Consider the following 18,831-nt stretch of genomic DNA (forward strand, 5'->3'; position numbering starts at 1 on the left):
TGTAATGACACAGATTAAATATATTAGTATGAACCAGAGCTCTAAAAGGGGACCAATACACATGAGCACAGAACAGCAGGTTTCCATTAGACTGGAATTGTTTAGCTCTATTCTGAGGCTGAAGTATAAGATGCAATTATAGCAGGGTTCTGAAGTATGAAGTAGTTTGATGGTACTTCAAAGAACTTGGACCAGATCCTCCAGTCCAGCAGAGATGCAGGGGAAATCAAACTGAATCCTTGTCTGCTAGTCAGATGGATCATAGCTACATGGCATCACCTGAAATTTTGGTAGGGACACAATGTTTCCCCAAAGCATCCAGCATCACAAAGAAGTCTGAGGAGGCTGCAGTCCCACACCAGAGCACACTGACTGCATTTAGAAAGTTCTCTCAGCAGAAACAGTTCATCTGGAATGTCAATGCATAGACTATAATGGGATGTAATAAATTCTTTAGTAATGAATTACCCTCGGAATTGTCATATGACAATGGTAAGAATCACAAAGTTATTCTTTTCTACACCTAGAAGAAACATTATTAGAATAAGGAAACAGCATTATCCAAATGTATTCTGACTTCCTGGATCATGGAACGTTTTCTGCCTATAAACTTCCCCAACCTCCTTTCTGCCTGGCTTGTGGCTGCAGATTTAAAAAGACAGTGCTCATTCTCCCACAAATCAATTACATTGTAAACATGTTTCTCACGCTTTTCTATAAAACTGTTCCACATTCATGATAAACACTCCTTAGACTTCTTACTCTTAGCAAGCCTCAGAAAGTCTGTCCATCCCTCTCCATTTCCTTTTCCCAAATACTTCGCAAATGTGCTTTAGCTGCTTGTACAAAAATAAGGTGAGCTCTGGCTGTACCAGTCACTGGTGCAAAACAGGAGTTACATAGTTTGTTTTAAATTCTATTAAGGATGGAGCAGCCTCTTACTCACATTGATGAGTATTTACTTTCTTGAGAAGTCCTGCTGACTTCAATGAGCCCTCACATCACATGCAATTAAGTACTTAGCAATTCATTGATATTAAGGCCAGAAGAAATCATTATGATCATACAATTTAAACCCTCTGCATCACATAGGCCCCGTAAGGAAGAGTAGCAGAATCTGTCCCCTAGTACCTTTGGTGCTGTTGCTGTGTTACCCTTCTTTTCTGTCTTTTCTTGTACTGATGAGATCCCCCTCCAGCCACATCTTTATTGCAGTGTAGATTATTTCCAACTTTGGAAAATGTTTATCTACATTAAAAAGAAAAGACAGAACAATTAAACCTCTATTGTGCTTTTGAATGACAGAAGCATCTAGAGTAGGGTGACCAGATATCCCGATTTTATAGGGACCGTCCCGATTTTTGGATCTTTTTCTTATATAGGCTCCTATTACCCACCTACCCCCTGTCCTGATTTTTAACATTAGCTTTCTGGTCACCATAATCTAGAGCCACCACTGTATAATTTATGCTTCCCACACTTCCTCTGCAACCTCTTCATATGCTCTCTTGGTCACGCTGTGTCCTTTCTTCTTGGATTTTTCTAGAAAGGTTTAATTAACTGCTGCTGAAATTTCACTTCCAGGATTATTTGTCACCTTGTGTAGAATGCACTTATAGAAATGGGGTTTCATTGTGTGATGGATAAGACCAGGGTATCCCTAACCTCTGTAAAAAGTTGGGCAATAGCCAATCCATTTATTCATTATTTGATTTAGTTTCAATTATCTCTCCACAGAAGGGCAGAGGTGATAAGTGACGGGAAACTTCTGACAAATGTTAAAAACTTTGTAAGTGATATTGGAGATACTGAATTTCTACAAGAGGCTCATGCTTCTGCTGTATATTTTAAGCAAAAGAAAGGCTTGTATTGATTTTTGTTGATGGCATCAGCAATTTTGAAAGCATCACTGGTATTAATGGGGAAAGGTTAAATTCCCTGAAGAAAGATTGCTTCTGCTACTATTAGAAGTTTTTGCTGAGAGGAGCTTTTACTACTGCAAATTCACCTAGGAAATATAACTGACCCAAAACATAACTTGGTTTCCAAATATAAATGATTTGTTTACAAAGTTGTGGAGAAAGTCTGGTAAAATTCTAAGTGGCAGTGATGGCGAATGAAGGGAAAAAAGGGCCTGCTCTCATTAAAATATGAAGATGTTAAATGATATCTTCTCATTAAAGCTCTGTTCCCCCTATGTCTGGTTTCTGAATTAAATACTATGGCAGAGCACTGAATGCTTCATTGGTTAAACATGGGATTTTCAAAGGCACTCAGTCTTGGCACAACTCTGCCTCCATTGAAGTCAATGTAAATTTTTCAACTGACTTAAATGGGAGCGCAATTAGGCCAATACTGTGCACTTTTGAAAATTGCAAAGGTCCTGTATACCAGTATAGCTATTCCCAAACAGGAAAAGGAATAAGCTATACTAATATAAAGTACTTTTCTATTTAGGCTTCAAAGGATAAGATTTTTATCAATGTGTTGGTAAAAATTGATTTCAGCTTGCACACACACAGATGAAAAAATATGTCAATTGATAATCATAGAAATGTACATATAGGCAAAGTAAGAAAAATGCTTTATAATTTAGAGTTTGATTTAAGGGTATTTACTTTGTATTTTTTTACATGTGGTAGACAATCAGTGTGTTAATGGTAATAAAGCTTTAACTTTTTTGAAACTCAATGTCTGTCATTAATAATTGTCTGAGCCCCATAATTCCCACCAAAATTTAAATAAATTAAAGTAAGAAAAATGCTTAAAAATAAACATGAATATCATCTATTGAAATTCTAAGAAAATCAAATTCTGTCAAGCCTACTACATCCGCAGTAGGGGATATACTGATAGAAGTGTTTGGTTTAAAAATAAAATCACACCCTTAAGTGAAATAACTATACTGGTAAAAAAACTATATATAGCCCTTGCCTTAAAGAGACATTACAAAGGAAAAATCACGTTTTGCCGTAAGCCTTAAATTTATTTGAATGAAAAGGCCATTTATGGTTGACCTCAGAGTTCAGTCATACTGGCCAATGAACTTCATGAACTTGCGGTTGCTCCGGTATTTGTAAATGTTATCTGGATTCCAGGTCACATCCGCCCATGCTATTATAATCCTTGGATCCAGAATGGTTGTAAAAAAGTCAAAGTACTTCCACCAGATTCTAATCATCCATTGCCAGGTACTTTCCTCTTCCTGGGTTCTCTCTTGCTCTTCCAAGGCCAATTTTACCCTTTCCAGCATCTCATGGAGTGCCTTTAATTCACGCTTACGCTCATACTTCTGCCGATGGTTAACAATCTTTTCAGCCCTTGGTTGTGCATTCTTTAGCATGGCATTGGTATCTTCATCGTATTCCAGTTGACATGACAAGGTGAAGTCTTGGGCTGCCTCCTCCCAATGCCCCAGAAGCATGTGTGCTTGACCTCTCCACTTGTAAGTCTGTGCTGAATTGGGGTTAAGCTCACAGGCTTTGTCACAGTCTCTAATGGCAGCATTTGGCTTCTGTAGTTTCACAAAGACACTGGCTCGGTTAACGTACAAGAGGGTGAACTGAGGATTCAGCCTGATAGCATCTGTAAACAAGTCAATAGCTTTCTGAAGTTCACCTTCATCCAGGGCAGCAAAGGCGTGCTCCCTCTTTTCATTGGCCTGGTCTATCATCTCATTTGTTATTTCCAAATATTCATCTCCCATTTCTTGGGGATCATCCAGATCTGGTTCAATAACACCTTCATCCTCAATTTCCAAGTCACTCTCCTCACTCTCAGCTGCTTCTGGTTGTTTCCCTTGCTCCTTTAATGTCTTCTTTGCAGAGGCATGTTTCACTGAACATAATACGGTATCTCCCATGCTGTCTATAGAGTCCCGCAGGAAACTCAATTGCTTGGCCCTCAAAAGGGTTGGATCCTGTCTGTAAAGATCCACCAAGGCCTGAAGTTCATTAATTTTTTTCGGATCCATGGTGCCTTGGCCGGAAGGAAGCTGGGCAACACAGACTGTGGTGGGTCAGAAGGAACAGCTAAAAGATGTAGCAGTTGCTTAACTACTAACTGAATGTGAGACTTCACCAAGGAGGAACAAACTAGACTTATATATTCCCTTCTGACTGTGGTCTTTATACTGCAGTTTGCAAATATGTCTGTGGTAGTTTTTTGAAGGTGTCATTCTCTATTACAGCTCTGGTTATGTCATAAAAGTTCTGATGATGTCATCTGAACCCAGAAAAAGATTTTTATCTATTTAATCACCAGGCATGCATTCACTGAACTACATATATTATAGGAAAGCACAAGGGGAAAGAGGCTGAACATCCACCTATATTTGTACTGGAATTTTATCACCTTTTATTAATATATGTATAAGTAATAAGATTAGTTTGATCCCTTTATTTTTTTTTAAAGAATATGAGATCTTGCAGTGCTATATAGAAGGTAATATAACATTTTTAACTGCATGGGATTCATAGATACAATCATATAGTGATTATAGAATATTTTACCTCTCATTATTTTATTATGACAACTTTAGTAACTATAACACCAGATTTGAGGCACTATAGCCAAGCTGTATCAGCATTTCCATTAAAGGCCCCTACAGTATATTTACTATTAATTACCTCTGTGTCAAAACACAGCAGATTGGTTCTTGACCAAGGAAGGAAGCTTTTTCCTTAATTTTGAGTAATATGTGTCCAGTACATTTTTTTTAATGGAGAGATGATTGTGTCTTCCGATTCTTTATTTCCTCACCCCTAGATAGGCAAGATACATACAGTTTACACTTGATAATTCAGTGTAAACTGTAACAGAGGACAGATAATAATTTTGGATAATAAAATAAATTTTCAATAGGAAATTTTATACTCTTTAGAATAATGCAATTTCTGACTACTGACATTTAGATAATCAAGATTACACTGTGAAACAGCCATCTATTTCAAATTCAGAACAGAAATCTTCTGATGTTTTCATAGGATTCCCTAGAGCTGCACACTCTCATTTCTATAAATATACTACTGATAAAAATCATTGCAAATTTGAAATGTTACATAGTTAAATATGCTGTCCCATAACCACTCTTATGAATGAATACACCATATTTAAAATGGCATTAGAGTATCATTCACAGTGAATGCATCCGATGAAGTGAGCTGTAGCTCACAAAAGCTTATGCTCAAATAAATTGGTTAGTCTCTAAGGTGCCACAAGTACTCCTTTTCTTTTTGCGAATACAGACTAACACGGCTGCTACTCTGAAACCATTCACATAAGTAATAATCAGTTTTAGAGTCAGTGCTTTCTAGTTCATCTTCATAAAAGAGAAGCACCCCGGCCCACACAGACAGGCTTGTGCTATGAAACAATCACATGGATAATCTCCCCTCCCTATAACATCCTTGGGGCTACCATAGCAATTGCATATATGGAAAAAGCAATTTTAGAAAGACATTTACTTTTTTTTTTCAAAATGTGATATAGTAACTGAAAACAGAGAAGAATTCAGAATCATGTGACCAGACTTTTCTCTATGAACCAGTAGTAGTGAGTGCTTTGTGTACCACTAGTGGTCATGAAACACAGTTTATTGCTGTTTTAGAGGCTGACTTGTATTAAGGAAAAAGAACATGGAAGAGTTAGTGATTCTCAAAATGCTCTGAGGAGCTATCCTTGAGTCAATGGGCTCTCCTGGGTGCTCTATCCTTTTTAAAATTGGTCCACTTATTTAGGTGCCTAAATTTGGACTGAGAAGCTACTGATTTTGAAATTGAGGCTCTTCCAGATCATACCACCACCCATGTTGGGACTGACTATCAATCAGTAGTGCTTGGTAATAAAAGACAAATGAGGCTAAGTTACCTCTATTTGAATTCCCTCCTTTATTCTCTTACACAAAACAACTTGAATCAGATAGCTCTCTTCTCTCCAGCAGCTTAAGGGAAAGAACTACATGGGGAGGAGGGAAGGGGCCGATGGTTTCTAGCCCAAGCTTGCCTAGAGCGGAAGTGGGGTGGGAGGGGCAAGGAGTCGAGGAAGAGGAGCACATCAGCTAGAGGCTTTGCGTTTGTTGAAGGCAGCAAAGATGAAGCAGGGAGCAGTGTAGGTGGAGGCTGTGCTCATTTTCAGAAGGGAGATGAAGTAAAGAATCTATCTGGGGTGCAGAGAAGAATCACAAATTGGTTAGGTGATTTTATTTGGAAGATGAAAAATGATCGTATGTGGAGATAGGGAGTCAGAAATGTATTGTTCAAGAGGAGGGTGTGTCTAAATATCACCTCAGCCCGGACATTTATTTTGAGCACCGTCCACTACAGTTAAATACATTTAAATATTTAACTAAATTAATCGATGCTCTCTCCATCCTGAAGTAGGGAAATTGTAGTACTAGGAGTTAGGGTTGTATATGGACAGCTCCCTCCCATTGCCTATGAATGTGCTCTACCTGATCATTTTTAATCAAGGCCCCTCTCAAGTGAAATTTAGTCAGACCCTTTAACACCTTTAAGATCATTTTAGTCAGATTGTGAATCTTCTGAAGATGAGCTTTTCTGAACTGTAGCATAGAGTCTCCCTCAATGGGGGGAGGGATAGCTCAGTGGTTTGAGCATTGGCCTGTTAAACTCTGGGTTGTGAGTTCAATCCTTGAGGGGGCCATTTAGGGATCTGGGGCAAAAATTGGAGATTGGCCCTGCTTTGAGCAGGGGGGTGGACTAGATGACCTCCTGAGGTCCCTTCCAACCCTGATATTCTATGATTCAATACTAGTCCAGCATACCTGATATAAAAAATTCAAAAGAACCATGCCTCCTCCCATTTATTTTGTATAATGTTGTATCTTGTTCATTTTGGGCTGATTTCAGTTTTTAAGGTACACTCTGACTGCTTGCCACCCATTTCTCACAGAACCCTTCTGACCGTGTCATGTCTGCTCAATACTAGCTTACATGAGGTATCCAGAGACTCTCAAAGACACAGCTTGCATCCTTCCCGCCCCCCCCCCACTTAATGTTGAATGAGTCCAAGTTTCCACTCAGCATTATGAAGTGTACTCCAAAACTTGATTAGAATTCATGCAGGTCTTCACTTTTACTGTGCAAATCCTTTGGTATCATGCCTCCAAAAGTTCAGCAGAGCACTGAATTGTGGGCAAAATGTTAAGCATGTGTCATCCAATTAAAGCCAACGAGGGGACTCTCATACTTAAAGTAAAGCATGTGCTTAAGGTGCTGTGCTAGATCAGTGCCAAAAGGCGCAAATATAAAATTCAATGAGTGCACTTACCTTATTGCATTTTATTATAAGCTATTTGCAACACAAAATAAAAAAAAGATCAAGGCAAGAGTTACGCAGAAATGATTGCATGAAATCCTGGCTTCCTGGCTTTATAGTGTAGGCATAATAGCAAATAGGACTGTAATGAAATATTGCTATTAAAATTCATCTTTACAAAATCAAGCCATCCCAGAGCCTCCTCTCCGCATGAGTCAACTGGCAAGTCTCTAATGTTTGTCAACTTTTTGCTTTTTTTCGCACTCCCTTTTTAGTTCCTCACCTGCTCACTTCCTTTCCCTGTGAAGGTATATAAAAAAAAGGGATTTGAACTCCTTTCCAGCTGTCCTTTTATGTTCATGTAAAGAGTATCATAGGGTGCATACATATTCAATCTTAAATGAAACAGCTTAAATGTTCAAGTCATATCTTCATGGAGCGCCGTCATCATCAGCGCCTATTTAACTCCGCCGTAGTTTTGCCAGTTTTGTTATAATCTGGAGTATTAAAATTGATTGTCTTGTACACTCAGTTGCTATTCTACATGATTGCCCTCCCATACAGAAACCCATTTCCTAAGTCAAGGTATTGTTGTATTGGGGAATGGAGTTGCTTTGCTATTTGCCCCCAGAAATGTTTTTATTTGTCTCACAGAAAGCCACAAGTGAGAGTTCTGATTATAAATAAAACTGAAGCAAATAAAACAAGAAAAGAAATGCACACATCACATCACAGGTTGTGGTTTTAATTTGAATAATAGGTCATTTCTGGCTGACCACATTCAGTCCTGTTTTGCAGGTAAGCTTTATTAACTTTTGTGTGTCACGGTATTTGTAAATGTTTTCTGGGTTCCGGACCACATCCAGGAAAGCAATCAGAACTCTTGGATCTAGTAAGGTTATGAAAAATGTCAGCTGTCTGTGACTTCTTCTAATCATGTCCTGCCAGTAATTTTCCTCTCTCTGGATTCTTTCTTCCTCTTCCAAGGCCAATTTCCTGGATCTCCCTTAACTCATGTCTTTGTTCATACTGCTCCTGATGTGCAGCAATCTTCCCAGCCCTTGGTTGCACCTTGTTTAACATGGCATTAGTGTCTTCATTGTAATCCAGTTGACATGTCAAGGTAAAGTCCCGGGCTGCCTCCTCCCAGTGCTCCAGGAGCATGTGTGCTTGCCCTCTCCACTTGTAAGACTGTGCTGAATTGGGGTTAAGCTCACAGGCTCTGTCACAGTCTCTAATGGCAGCATTTGGCTTCTGTAGTTTCATAAAGACACTGGCTCGATTAACGTACAAGAGGGTGAACTGAGGATTCAGCCCGATAGCATCTGTGAACAAGTCAATAGCTTTCTGAAGTTCACCTTCATCCAGGGCAGCAAAGGCATGTTCCCTCTTTTCACTGGCCTGGTCTATCGTCTCATTTGTTATTTCCAAATATTCATCTCCCATTTCTTGGGGATCATCCAGATCTGGTTCAATAACACCTTCATCCTCAATTTCCAAGTCACTCTCCTTACTCTCAGCTGCCTCTAGTGATTCCTCCACCTTCTCAGCTGTCTTCTTTACGGAGGTATTGCTTTGAAGAAGTGATATGGCATCTCCTATGATTTTCACATTGTTCCACAGTAAACTTAGCTGCTTAGCCCTCACGAAGGCTGGATCCTGTCTGTATACATGCACCAGGGCCTGAAGTTTTTTCAGTCTCCTAAGATCCATGACACCCTGACTTGCACAGTATAGAGGAATTGGCAGGCTTTTTTTTTTTTTTTTGCTGTTCTGCTTGTAAGCAGAGAGTGATGAATTAAACAGTAAGCTCTTCAGAAGAGAAAATCACTATGCAGCTCCAAATGAGCAGAACAACCTATAGCTTTCCCAGGCTCTAGGACAGATGCTGCCGGTGGTTAAAAAGCTGTAGCTCCAACTCTGTGTATTGATGTCATAATACTTGGAAATTCTGATGATATAATCAGTTCTGATATAACAGCATAAAAACCTAACAGTATTTTATCTCATTTTTTTTTATCATTTCTTTAAATATTTTAAATATAAGTATATAAATGCCCAGGACTAAGTACAATAAGTGCACAGATGACACATGTGCCTACTATATAGTATGTTTCATGTTTTAATATTGCTATTTTATTATCTCTACAATTAAAATGGATTTCCTATTTCAATAGCTTTATTATTTTCTAGTACCCAATGTGTGGTTTTTTTTTTTCTGGTTTAGAGGAAATCTTATGTAAGAGACTTTCAAACTGCCTTTATCTAGTGGGAAGAGAAGATCATCCTACCTATAAGGTTGGGAGAGATAAAGAGGAATCCCCTGGTTCTCTGTTGCGGTGGTTTGTGATGAGGACTGAAGAAGGTAAGTGAGTTAGGTGCCCAACTCCCACTGACTTTCAAAAAGAGTTAGGCACCTAATGTGCTTAGGCAGATTGAGTAATCTTGCAGTCCTCACTCAGTCAAAATTCCCATTGACTCAAGTACATTTTGTTCAAGGTGTGACTATAATTAGGTATTATACTTTAACCCAAACCTATTTATATCATGGGCCACTGAGCTCTTCACTGCAGTGACAGACCCAATATCGAGCAACTTTGAATTTGGATCTACATACTTCACTTGGTCTACCTGGTGTGACAGGGCAAGGCCAGATGGCTATAGAAAAGTAGTGGGAGATAAATATATTAGCTCCAGGCTAAACAAATCCCTGGTACCAGTTAAATGGCAGCTGTTCCAGGTCAATTAAGACACCTGGGGCCAATTAAGAACTTTCCAGAATGCAGGGAGAACGCTAGGTTGATTGGGACACCTGAAGCCAATCAGGGGCTGGCTGAAAGTAGCTAAAAGCCTCCCAGTTAGTCAGGTCAGGGTGGATGTCAGGAGCTGTGGGAGGAAGTTGTGCTGTTGGAGAGACTGTGCAGCACTCACCATATCAGGCACAAGGAAGGAGGCCCTGAGGTAAGGGTGAAGTGGAGCTTGAGGAAGTGGGGGCTGCTGTGGGGAAGTAGCCCAGGAAATTGTACGTGTCATGTTTCTAAAAGGTCAGCTACCATAGCTGATACTATTAGGGTCCCTGGGCTGGAGCCCAGAATCGAGGGTGGGACTGGGCTCCTGCCTTTGCCCCCCCCCCCCCCGATTATTAACTGAAACTGTGAGACAACAGAGACCGTGCAAGGGAGGATAGCTTCTCCTCACCTCCCTCGCTGGCTTATGTTCAAAATGGCTCAGTAGACTGTGACCCTTGTCTCTAGAGAGAGAAGGGTTATGTGGAGTGTCACAGTGAGCCTCTGAGCAAAATCCACCAGGAAACGCGGGACCCATGGAGACAAGGACAGAGCTTTGTCACACTGGTTAATAAGAAGAGGAAATTTTCATAGACCCAAAGGAACAGCCTGCACTGGGCCTACAGTAGTTGAGGTTTGTGCCAGATTAACTTCTCTCTCTGAAACACACACACACACACACACACACTCCCTCATACCTTTCTCCAGCAAAAGAAAATGTTTCAATCAAAATCACACATTATACATGTAAAAATCAGCCTTTGATGGTTTGTGTGATTAGTCAGCTTTGAATGTTTTATCAACTAATAACATGGCATCTAACTAATAAAAGTGCTTAGTGATTGTGCCTTGTCTTTTTTGTTTTGTTTTTAAATGGAAAATGCTAATGAGATAAATAGGTAAAGGAGGAGAAGAAATGACCTTGAAATTTAGGCTAATACATCCTACAAGCTACTTTCCTGTTTTAGCTCCCATTTCATCAAAATACTTAACCGCAGGCCTAACTGTAAACATGGGCAACTAAATTTGCAATGACACAGTCTTCTTTTCCCCACACTCTCAAATCCTTTTTATTAAAATTTTATATTTAATTATTGTGGAATTTATTTGTGAATAAATAAAATCTTGTCATCACATTAACATTTTAATCATGGGGAGAGGGGGTGGAAATACCTGGGTAAATTCCAGTTTTCACTGATGTTCAGATAATTTAAACTTGGCCCTATCACAACTTGCAAAATGAGCCCCAACAAACTGTATACTCTACACAAGAGAGTAAAGGAAGGAAAACTCTTCATTCTGAAAATCAAAAAACCAAATAATAACACTATAATTTAGGAAGATAAAAACTTCATATTTTCTGTTGCAGAACAGGATGAAAATTATATTTTACTATAATGTTGATTCATGAGATCTAGTACATATACTGGTAGTGTTCACGAAATATGCCATGGAATATACCAGGAATTATTAGATAGTATCTAATTTGTAGTTTATTTGGCTTTTCTCTGAAGATTTCAAAATGCCGTAGATGAAACTCACCTCTCTCAGCAATGTTTTTTTAAAAAGCATCTCAACATTAAGGGCTCAGCCAGAATGATTTTTTTTCCCTAACAAGATTTCTCAATTTCTAAACTTGAGTTTTAACAGAAAAAAATGTTAGCACAGCTTATAGGAGCACAGTACTTAGAGATGAAAAAGACCTATTATTTAATCTGAGTAAAATTTTCAATACCTACATGACTTAAAAGCTTAAATCTCATTTTCAGAAGTGACTTAGGGCCAGATTTACAAGTGCATTTAGGTACCTACGTGAGTTGGTAGCCAAAATTCATGGTCTTGTAGGGTGTTCTGATCAGGAGGAGAAATTGATGGAGTCTGTTACCTTAGATGCAATCTTGTTTCTTTTTACGAAGCATGTATGAGGTCTTGTTTTTTTGAATACAAGAAGGACCAAACAACAGGAGGTAATTGCTTTCTGTTCTTCACTCTCTCTCTCTCTCTCTGCATTTCTCCCTTGTGCGCTCAATCTCTCTCTCTCTCTCTCTCTCTCTCACACACACACACACACCCTTAGCCAAAACAATATCCTGCAAACCCCCTCCACCCAGGTCATTCAAATTCCTGAGCAGACTCATATCCATATTTCTCTTTGCAGATACAGACTAACACGGCTGCTACTCTGAAACCTGAGCAGACTCATATACCCCTTTGTTTTGGTCTTAATTGTCTCTTATAGCTAACTTAGATGAAAGGGCGATGGTTAAACCTTTAACATGCATATAGGCGCATAAGGGATTTACAAAAGAACCTAAGTAGGTAAACCCCTAACTCCAATGCACTTTGAATTAGATTTAGGCTTCTATGTGCCTAACTCACATTTGAAAGGGGACTTCAGCTCCCAAATCACTTCAGCACTTCAGACAATTTTACCCTCTATCCTTTTTCCAAGCATGGTAGGCCAGATCCTCTAATGGGGGTATGTCTAGAGTGACCAGAGGTCTGGTTTTCGACCGGAACACCCGGTTGAAAAGAGACCCTTGCGGCTCCGGTCAGTACTGCTGACTGGGAAGTTAAAAGTCCGTTGGCAGTGCTGCAGAGCTAAGGCAGGCTAGTCCCTACCTCTCCTGGCTCTGCGCTGCATCCTAGAAGCGGCCAGCAGGTCTGGCTCTTAGGCGGGGGGACCCATGGGGCTCCTCGCACTACCCCTGCCCCAACCATCGACTCCGCACTCCCATTGTCCAGGAATAATAGAACCATAGAATATCAGGGTTGGAAGGGACCTCAGGAGGTCATCTAGTCCAACCCCCTGCTCAAAGCAAGACCGATCCCCGACTAAATCATCCCAGCCAGGGCTTTGTCAAGCCTGACCTTAAAAACTTCCAGGGAAGGAGATTCCACCACCTCCCTAGGTAACGCATTCCAGTGTTTCACCACCCTCGTCGTGAAAAAGTTTTTCCTAATATCCAACCTAAATCTCCCCCACTGCAACTTGAGACCATTACTCCTTGTTCTGTCATCTGCTACCACTGAGAACACTCTAGAGCCATCCTCTTTGGAACCCTCTTTCAGGTAGTTGAAAGCAGCTATCAAATCTCCCCTCATTCTTCTCTTCTGAAGACTAAACAGCCCCAGTTCCCTCTGCCTCTCCTCATAAGTCATGTGTTCCAGTCCCCTAATCATTTTTGTTGCCCTCCGCTGGACTCTTTCCAATTTTTCCACATCCTTCTTGTAGTGTGGGGCCCAAAACTGGACACAGTACTCCAGAAGAGGCCTCACCAATGTCGAATAGAGGGGAACGATCACGTCCCTCGATCTGCTGGCAATGCCCCTACTTATACATCCCAAAATGCCATTGGCCTTCTTGGCAACAAGGGCACACCGTTGACTCATATCCAGTTTCTCATCCATTGTAACCCCTAGGTCCTTTTCTGCAGAACTGCTGCTGAGCCATTCGGTCCCTAGTCTGTAGCGGTGCATTGGAGTCTTCCGTCCTAAGTGCAGGACTCTGCACTTGTCCTTGTTGAACCTCATCAGATTTCTTTTGGCCCAATCCTCCAATTTGTCTAGGTCCCTCTGTATCCTATCCCTACTCTCCAGCGTATCTACCACTCCTCCCAGTTTAGTGTCATCTGCAAACTTGCTGAGGGTGCACTCCACACCATCCTCCAGATCATTTATGAAGATATTGAACAAAACCGGCCCCAGGATCGACCCCTGGGGCACTCCACTTGATAGCGGCTGCCAACTAGACATGGAGCCATTGATCACTACCCGTTGAGCCCGACAATCTAGCCAGCTTTCTATCCACCTTATAGTCCATTCATCCAGCCCATACTTCTTTAACTTGCTGGCAAGAATACTGGGGAGACCATGTCAAAAGCTTTGCTAAAGCCAAGGAACAATACGTCCAACACGTCCACCGTCTCAGGGAGCTGTGGGGGCAGTGTCTGTGGGTGAGAGCAGCATGCAGAGCTGCCTGCTGTGTCTCCGCCTAGGAGCTGGACCTGCTGCTGGCTGCTTTTGGGGCACAGCATGGAACCAGGACAGGCAAGAAGCCTACCTTAGCCCCCCTCCCCCCCACACACACAGAGCCACTGACAGGGAGCTGACGGAGGTAAGTCTGCACCCTAACCCCAACTCTCAACCCCCAGTCCCAGCCCTGAGCCCGCTCCAATCTGGAGCCCCCTCCTGCACCACAAACCTCTCATCCCCAGCCCCACCCCACAGCCTGCACCACCAGACTCAGCCCTCACTCCCCCATACCCCAACATCCTGTCCCAGCCCAGAGCCGCCTCCCTCACCCTGAACCCTTCTGCCCCATCTCCTAGCCTGGAGCCCCCTTCTGCACTCTAAACCCCTCATCCCTGGCCCCACCCCAGAGCCCTCACCCCCCTGCACCCAAATCCCTGTCTCAACCCGCAGCACTCTCCCACACCCTGAACCCCTTATCCCCAACCCCACCCCAGAGCCTGCACCCCCAGATGGAGGCCTCACCCCCTCCTACACCCCAACCTCCTGCCCCAGCCTAGAGCCCCCTCCCAAACCCTGAGCCCCTCTGCCCCACCCCCAGCCTGGAGATCCCTCCTGAACACCAAACCTCTCATCCCTGGCCCCACCCCAGAGCCCACATCCACAGATGGAGCCCTCACCCCCTCCCGCACCCCAACCGCAGCCAGGAATCCCCTTATGCACCCTGAACCATCATTTCTGACCCCAACCCAGAGCTCACATCCCCAGTTAGAGCCCTCACCTCCTCCCGCACCCCAGCCCAGTGAAAGTGAGTGAGAGTGGGGGAGAGCGAGCCACCGAGGGAGGGGGAATGCAGTGAGCAAGAGGCATGGCCTCGGGGAAGGGGTGGAGCTAGGGTGTTCAGTTTTGTGCGATTAGAAAGTTGGCAGCCCTATTTAAATCAGCATCAGTCCACCGAAAAATCAAGCTCCTTTAAGGTACCTCAAGTGGGCACTCCAAAACTGAGGCATACAAAATCACTAGTCACTAATGAAAACTTAGGGTTGTGTCTCTGACCCCGCCAGTGACAGGAAACAAATGATTAATGAGGACAATAATATGTGAAAAATCTATATTGCATGTATAATATGAATCTTGGAGATAATCCCAAATCAAATATAATTTCAGAAACACCTTTGAAATTACAGACTTGATAATGCCCTCCTTGTACACCCAAAATTGTAACTCTAATCAGTATAGGTTTTAGGCACACAACAAATGCATATTTATCAGCCAGTTGATGGAGGAAGAAATTAGTATTACCAAGTGCTATCCTCATTAGAGGAAGACTAGAAAAACAGTGGTAATCATGCATGACAAATCTATTGTAAGTGAAAAATGCAAATATAGACTGAAGAGGCTCCAGAGGTTTGAGTGATCAATGCAGTGATAGCAGAATGAAAAGCAATGGGGAAAAAATCAGGATATACATCAGAAAGTACACTTACCCTGCAGAGAATCATCATAGCTGTATAATGGCTATCCAGGCAAGATTACTGAAGCAAAAACCTTGCATTATTAAAGGAACAATTAGCTGGCATCAGTAGGCAATGGAGCATTTACAAATGGAAGTTTACAAAAACTAGTGTGACAGGGTCGGGCTGGATGGCTACAGGAGAGTAATTTTTTTTTTTAAGCAAAAAAGGTGGTTTTTTTTTATTTGCATAACACACTTACAAAACAAAACAACAGCATATGCAGTGTGTAACACAGCAACCAATCACAATTGTTTTCTCATTAGCTTCAGGGGAGGGAAGGGTTCAAGCTTGCCTGGGCACAGAGCGGGGGGCTTCCTCGACTCTCGTGGTCTTCCACCCTTCCGAGTTACCTGGTGGTCCAGAGTGAGGGGACTTCATCGACTCTCAAGGTCTGCCACCCCCTCGAGTTACCTGGCGCCACGTGCAAGTGTCACCAACAATTCCCTCCTCTGAAAGCACCCAACAAAAGGGGCAGGCTGTGGGGTGGATAACCCGGGGGGGGGCACGTGCACCCATGTCTGAAAGGACCCCTCTAAGGTGGTGGTGTCCGCAGCAGCAATGGCTGGGGCTGGGGTCCCTTATTCTCTCCCCCAATCAAAGGGTCAAAACAAAGGGAGCTGGATGGGGACACCGAGCAGAGAGCCTCGGACAGCGCCCACCGCTCCTCAAAAGCATCAAGGGAGTCAGTGGATGCCATCCAGAGGAACTCTGCCTGGATACATGAATGGACCGAGGATCGGAAAACAGCCCCACAGTCACAGGAAACTCCATCAGTCAACCTCCTCTCTCTGGTTTTATAGATGGCCTTTTTAGCCAGGCCCAGGAGGAGGTTAACTAGGAGATCCCGCGACCTTGTGAGGCCATGGATGGGGAGTGCATAAATAAAAAGGTGAGGGGAAAAATGCAACCAAAAACGTAATAAAAGATTTGTGAGGAGCCGGAACAGGGGCTGCAGCCTGGTGCTCTCCAAATATATGTGTGCCAGGGTTTCCCTCACACCGCAAAAGGGACAAATATCTGGGATGGGGTTGAACCGCACCAAGTACGTGCCCGTGCTCACAGCTCTGTAAAGAAGCCGCCAACTGATGTCCCCGACGGGCCTTGGAACCAAGGTGGAATATAGGCTGGCACACCAGGGCTGCTCACCCTCCAAAGGTGGCAGAAGGTCTCGCCATTTTGTGTCGGGGCGGGACACTAGGGTGAGGGCATGAAGGGTGTGGAGTACGAGCATGTATAGATGTTTCCTTGGCACAGTTTGGAAGCGTACCAGCTGCAGTTCATGCAGCCGGCTCGCCGTAAAGGGGTGAGGGAGTCGATTGGGTCTACAGGGCAGGGGTCCAATTAAAAGGTCCGGCAGGCCTGGGGTAGAGGGTGAGTGGGGCATGCCCTTGAGCAAGACCTGATCGAGTTAAGCTCTAGCAGCGGGTGGCAAAGCGGCCTTCACCTCCTGAAGTATGCGCCGGGGGGGTACGAGGTCTGGAGAGCCCCATGCACCGAGTGAGCATCAGGGGATCCAGTCTCCGACTCTCGTGACTTCTGCCAGGATCAAGCTCTGGCGCACCGAGCGGGACTCCGCTACCTGCACACGGAGCTGGGGGTTGTGTAGCAGGGGCTCCGTGAGGAGAGCTGCCCCCTCAGTGGCCGCCACGGACCTGGTCATTAAAAACAGTTTCCAACTCCGGAGGAGGTCCTGGTAGAAGACCGGCAGCCTGGAGAGGTCTCGCGGAAGACCTCTCGGACAGAGACAAAAGAGCTGCCGGTCATATCGGAGCCCTTGGATGCGGCGCAGGATGGCATGCGCCAGTATGCTCCACGCCGAACTGCCTGCACCATAAAGGAGCCTCTGTAGGGCCTGGAGGCGGAAGACGCGGACCTGAGTGTGCAGACACTTCAGGCCCTGTCCTTCTTCCTTCAGGGGTAGATGAAGAACCCCTACAGTGGCCCAGTGCATTCCTGACCAAAAGAACCCCAGAATCTATGTCCGGAGGTTGGTCAGGAAACCCGGGGCCGGGACCAGGGTGTTGAGCCGGTACCAGAGCGTGGACAGGACTAGTTGATTAAGCACCAGCGCTCTCCCTCGGAGGGAGAAATATTGTAGTAGTTCCATCCATTTCCGGAGCCGCTCTATCACCCCGCCCTCTAAGTTTTCCCAGTTCTCCGGTGGAGAGGGATGCATGGCAGAAAGGTAAATGCCGAGGTAGAGCAGCGGACTCGCACTCCACCAGATGGTCTGAAGCGCGGGTGGGAGGGAGCTCGCCTGCCGCCAGTCTCCTACTGCCAAGCCAGAGCTCTTGACCCAGCTGACCCGGGCGGAGGAGGCTGCCGAATAGATGGCCTGGCAAACCTCCACCCCTGCCAAGTCGCCCGGGTCCTGGACCATGAGGAGCACATCATCGGCGTACGCCAACAGGACCAGCCACAGCTCCGGCTCCCGCAGCACCAACCCTGTCAACCTCCTTCGGAGGAGACAGAGGAAGGGCTCAATCGCCAGAGCGTACAGCTGGTCTGAGAGGGGGCACCCCTGCCGTACTCCTCGCCCAAAGTTGACCGGTTCGGTCAGGGTCTAGTTGAGATTAACCAGACACTCTGCGGAAGCGTACAGCGCCCGGAGAAAACCCACAAACTGGGGTCCGTAGCCAAACGCCCGTAGAGTGCTCAGGAGGTACCCGTGGTCCACCCTATCGAAAGCCTTCTCCTGATCTAGGGACAGGAGGGCGAACGACAGACCATCTCTACGCCCGAGTTCCAAAAGGTCCCGAACCAGAAATAGGTTATCAAAGATACTGCGGTCCGGGACAGTGTAGGTCTGGTCTGGGTGGATCACGTCCGCCAGCACAGACCCTAGCCGCAGCGAGATTGCTTTCGCTACGATTTTGTAGTCCGTGCTGAGGAGCGAGACGGGACGCCAATTTCGTAAATCGCGGAGGTCCCCCTTCTTCGTCAGTAAGGCGAGCACAGCTTGCCTGCAGGAAAGAGGGAGGACCCCGCTCTGCAGAGACTTGGCCCAGACAGTGACTAGGTCTGGCCCGAGGAAGTCCCAAAACACACGGTAGAACTCCACAGTCAGCTTGTCCATTCCTGGAGACTTATTAGTGGGCATATGACGGAGGGCTTCCGAGAACTCGGCCAGAGTGAGAGGCAATTCTAGCCAGTCTCGGTCGATCGCACTGACCGTAGGGAGGTCCTCCCAGAGCACTCTGCAAGAGCCAGGGTCGGTCGGATCCGGGGAGAAAAGACTTGCGTAGAAAGCTCGGGCCCTCCCGCACATCTCCGCCGGT

General features: G+C 44.3%; 2 protein-coding genes across 2 annotated transcripts; both read right to left on the bottom strand.

Annotated features, from left to right (window-relative positions):
* Nucleotides 1–3,025: 3,025 nt before the first annotated feature.
* Nucleotides 3,026–3,973, bottom strand: LOC102940230 (putative protein FAM10A4). Its single transcript, XM_027823039.2, has one exon. It carries the CDS (start codon nt 3,971–3,973, stop codon nt 3,026–3,028), a length of 948 nt encoding a protein of 315 aa, XP_027678840.2.
* Nucleotides 3,974–8,039: 4,066 nt separating this feature from the next.
* Nucleotides 8,040–9,163, bottom strand: LOC102940008 (putative protein FAM10A4). Its single transcript, XM_027823038.2, is given in 2 exon segments — nt 8,040–8,274; nt 8,276–9,163. Coding segments are annotated over 2 exon segments (951 nt in total). The 5' UTR covers nt 8,992–9,163.
* Nucleotides 9,164–18,831: the final 9,668 nt, after the last annotated feature.

The sequence above is a fragment of the Chelonia mydas genome, chromosome 2 (genome assembly GCF_015237465.2).
Source record: "Chelonia mydas isolate rCheMyd1 chromosome 2, rCheMyd1.pri.v2, whole genome shotgun sequence".
Taxonomy (NCBI): Eukaryota; Metazoa; Chordata; order Testudines; family Cheloniidae; genus Chelonia; species Chelonia mydas.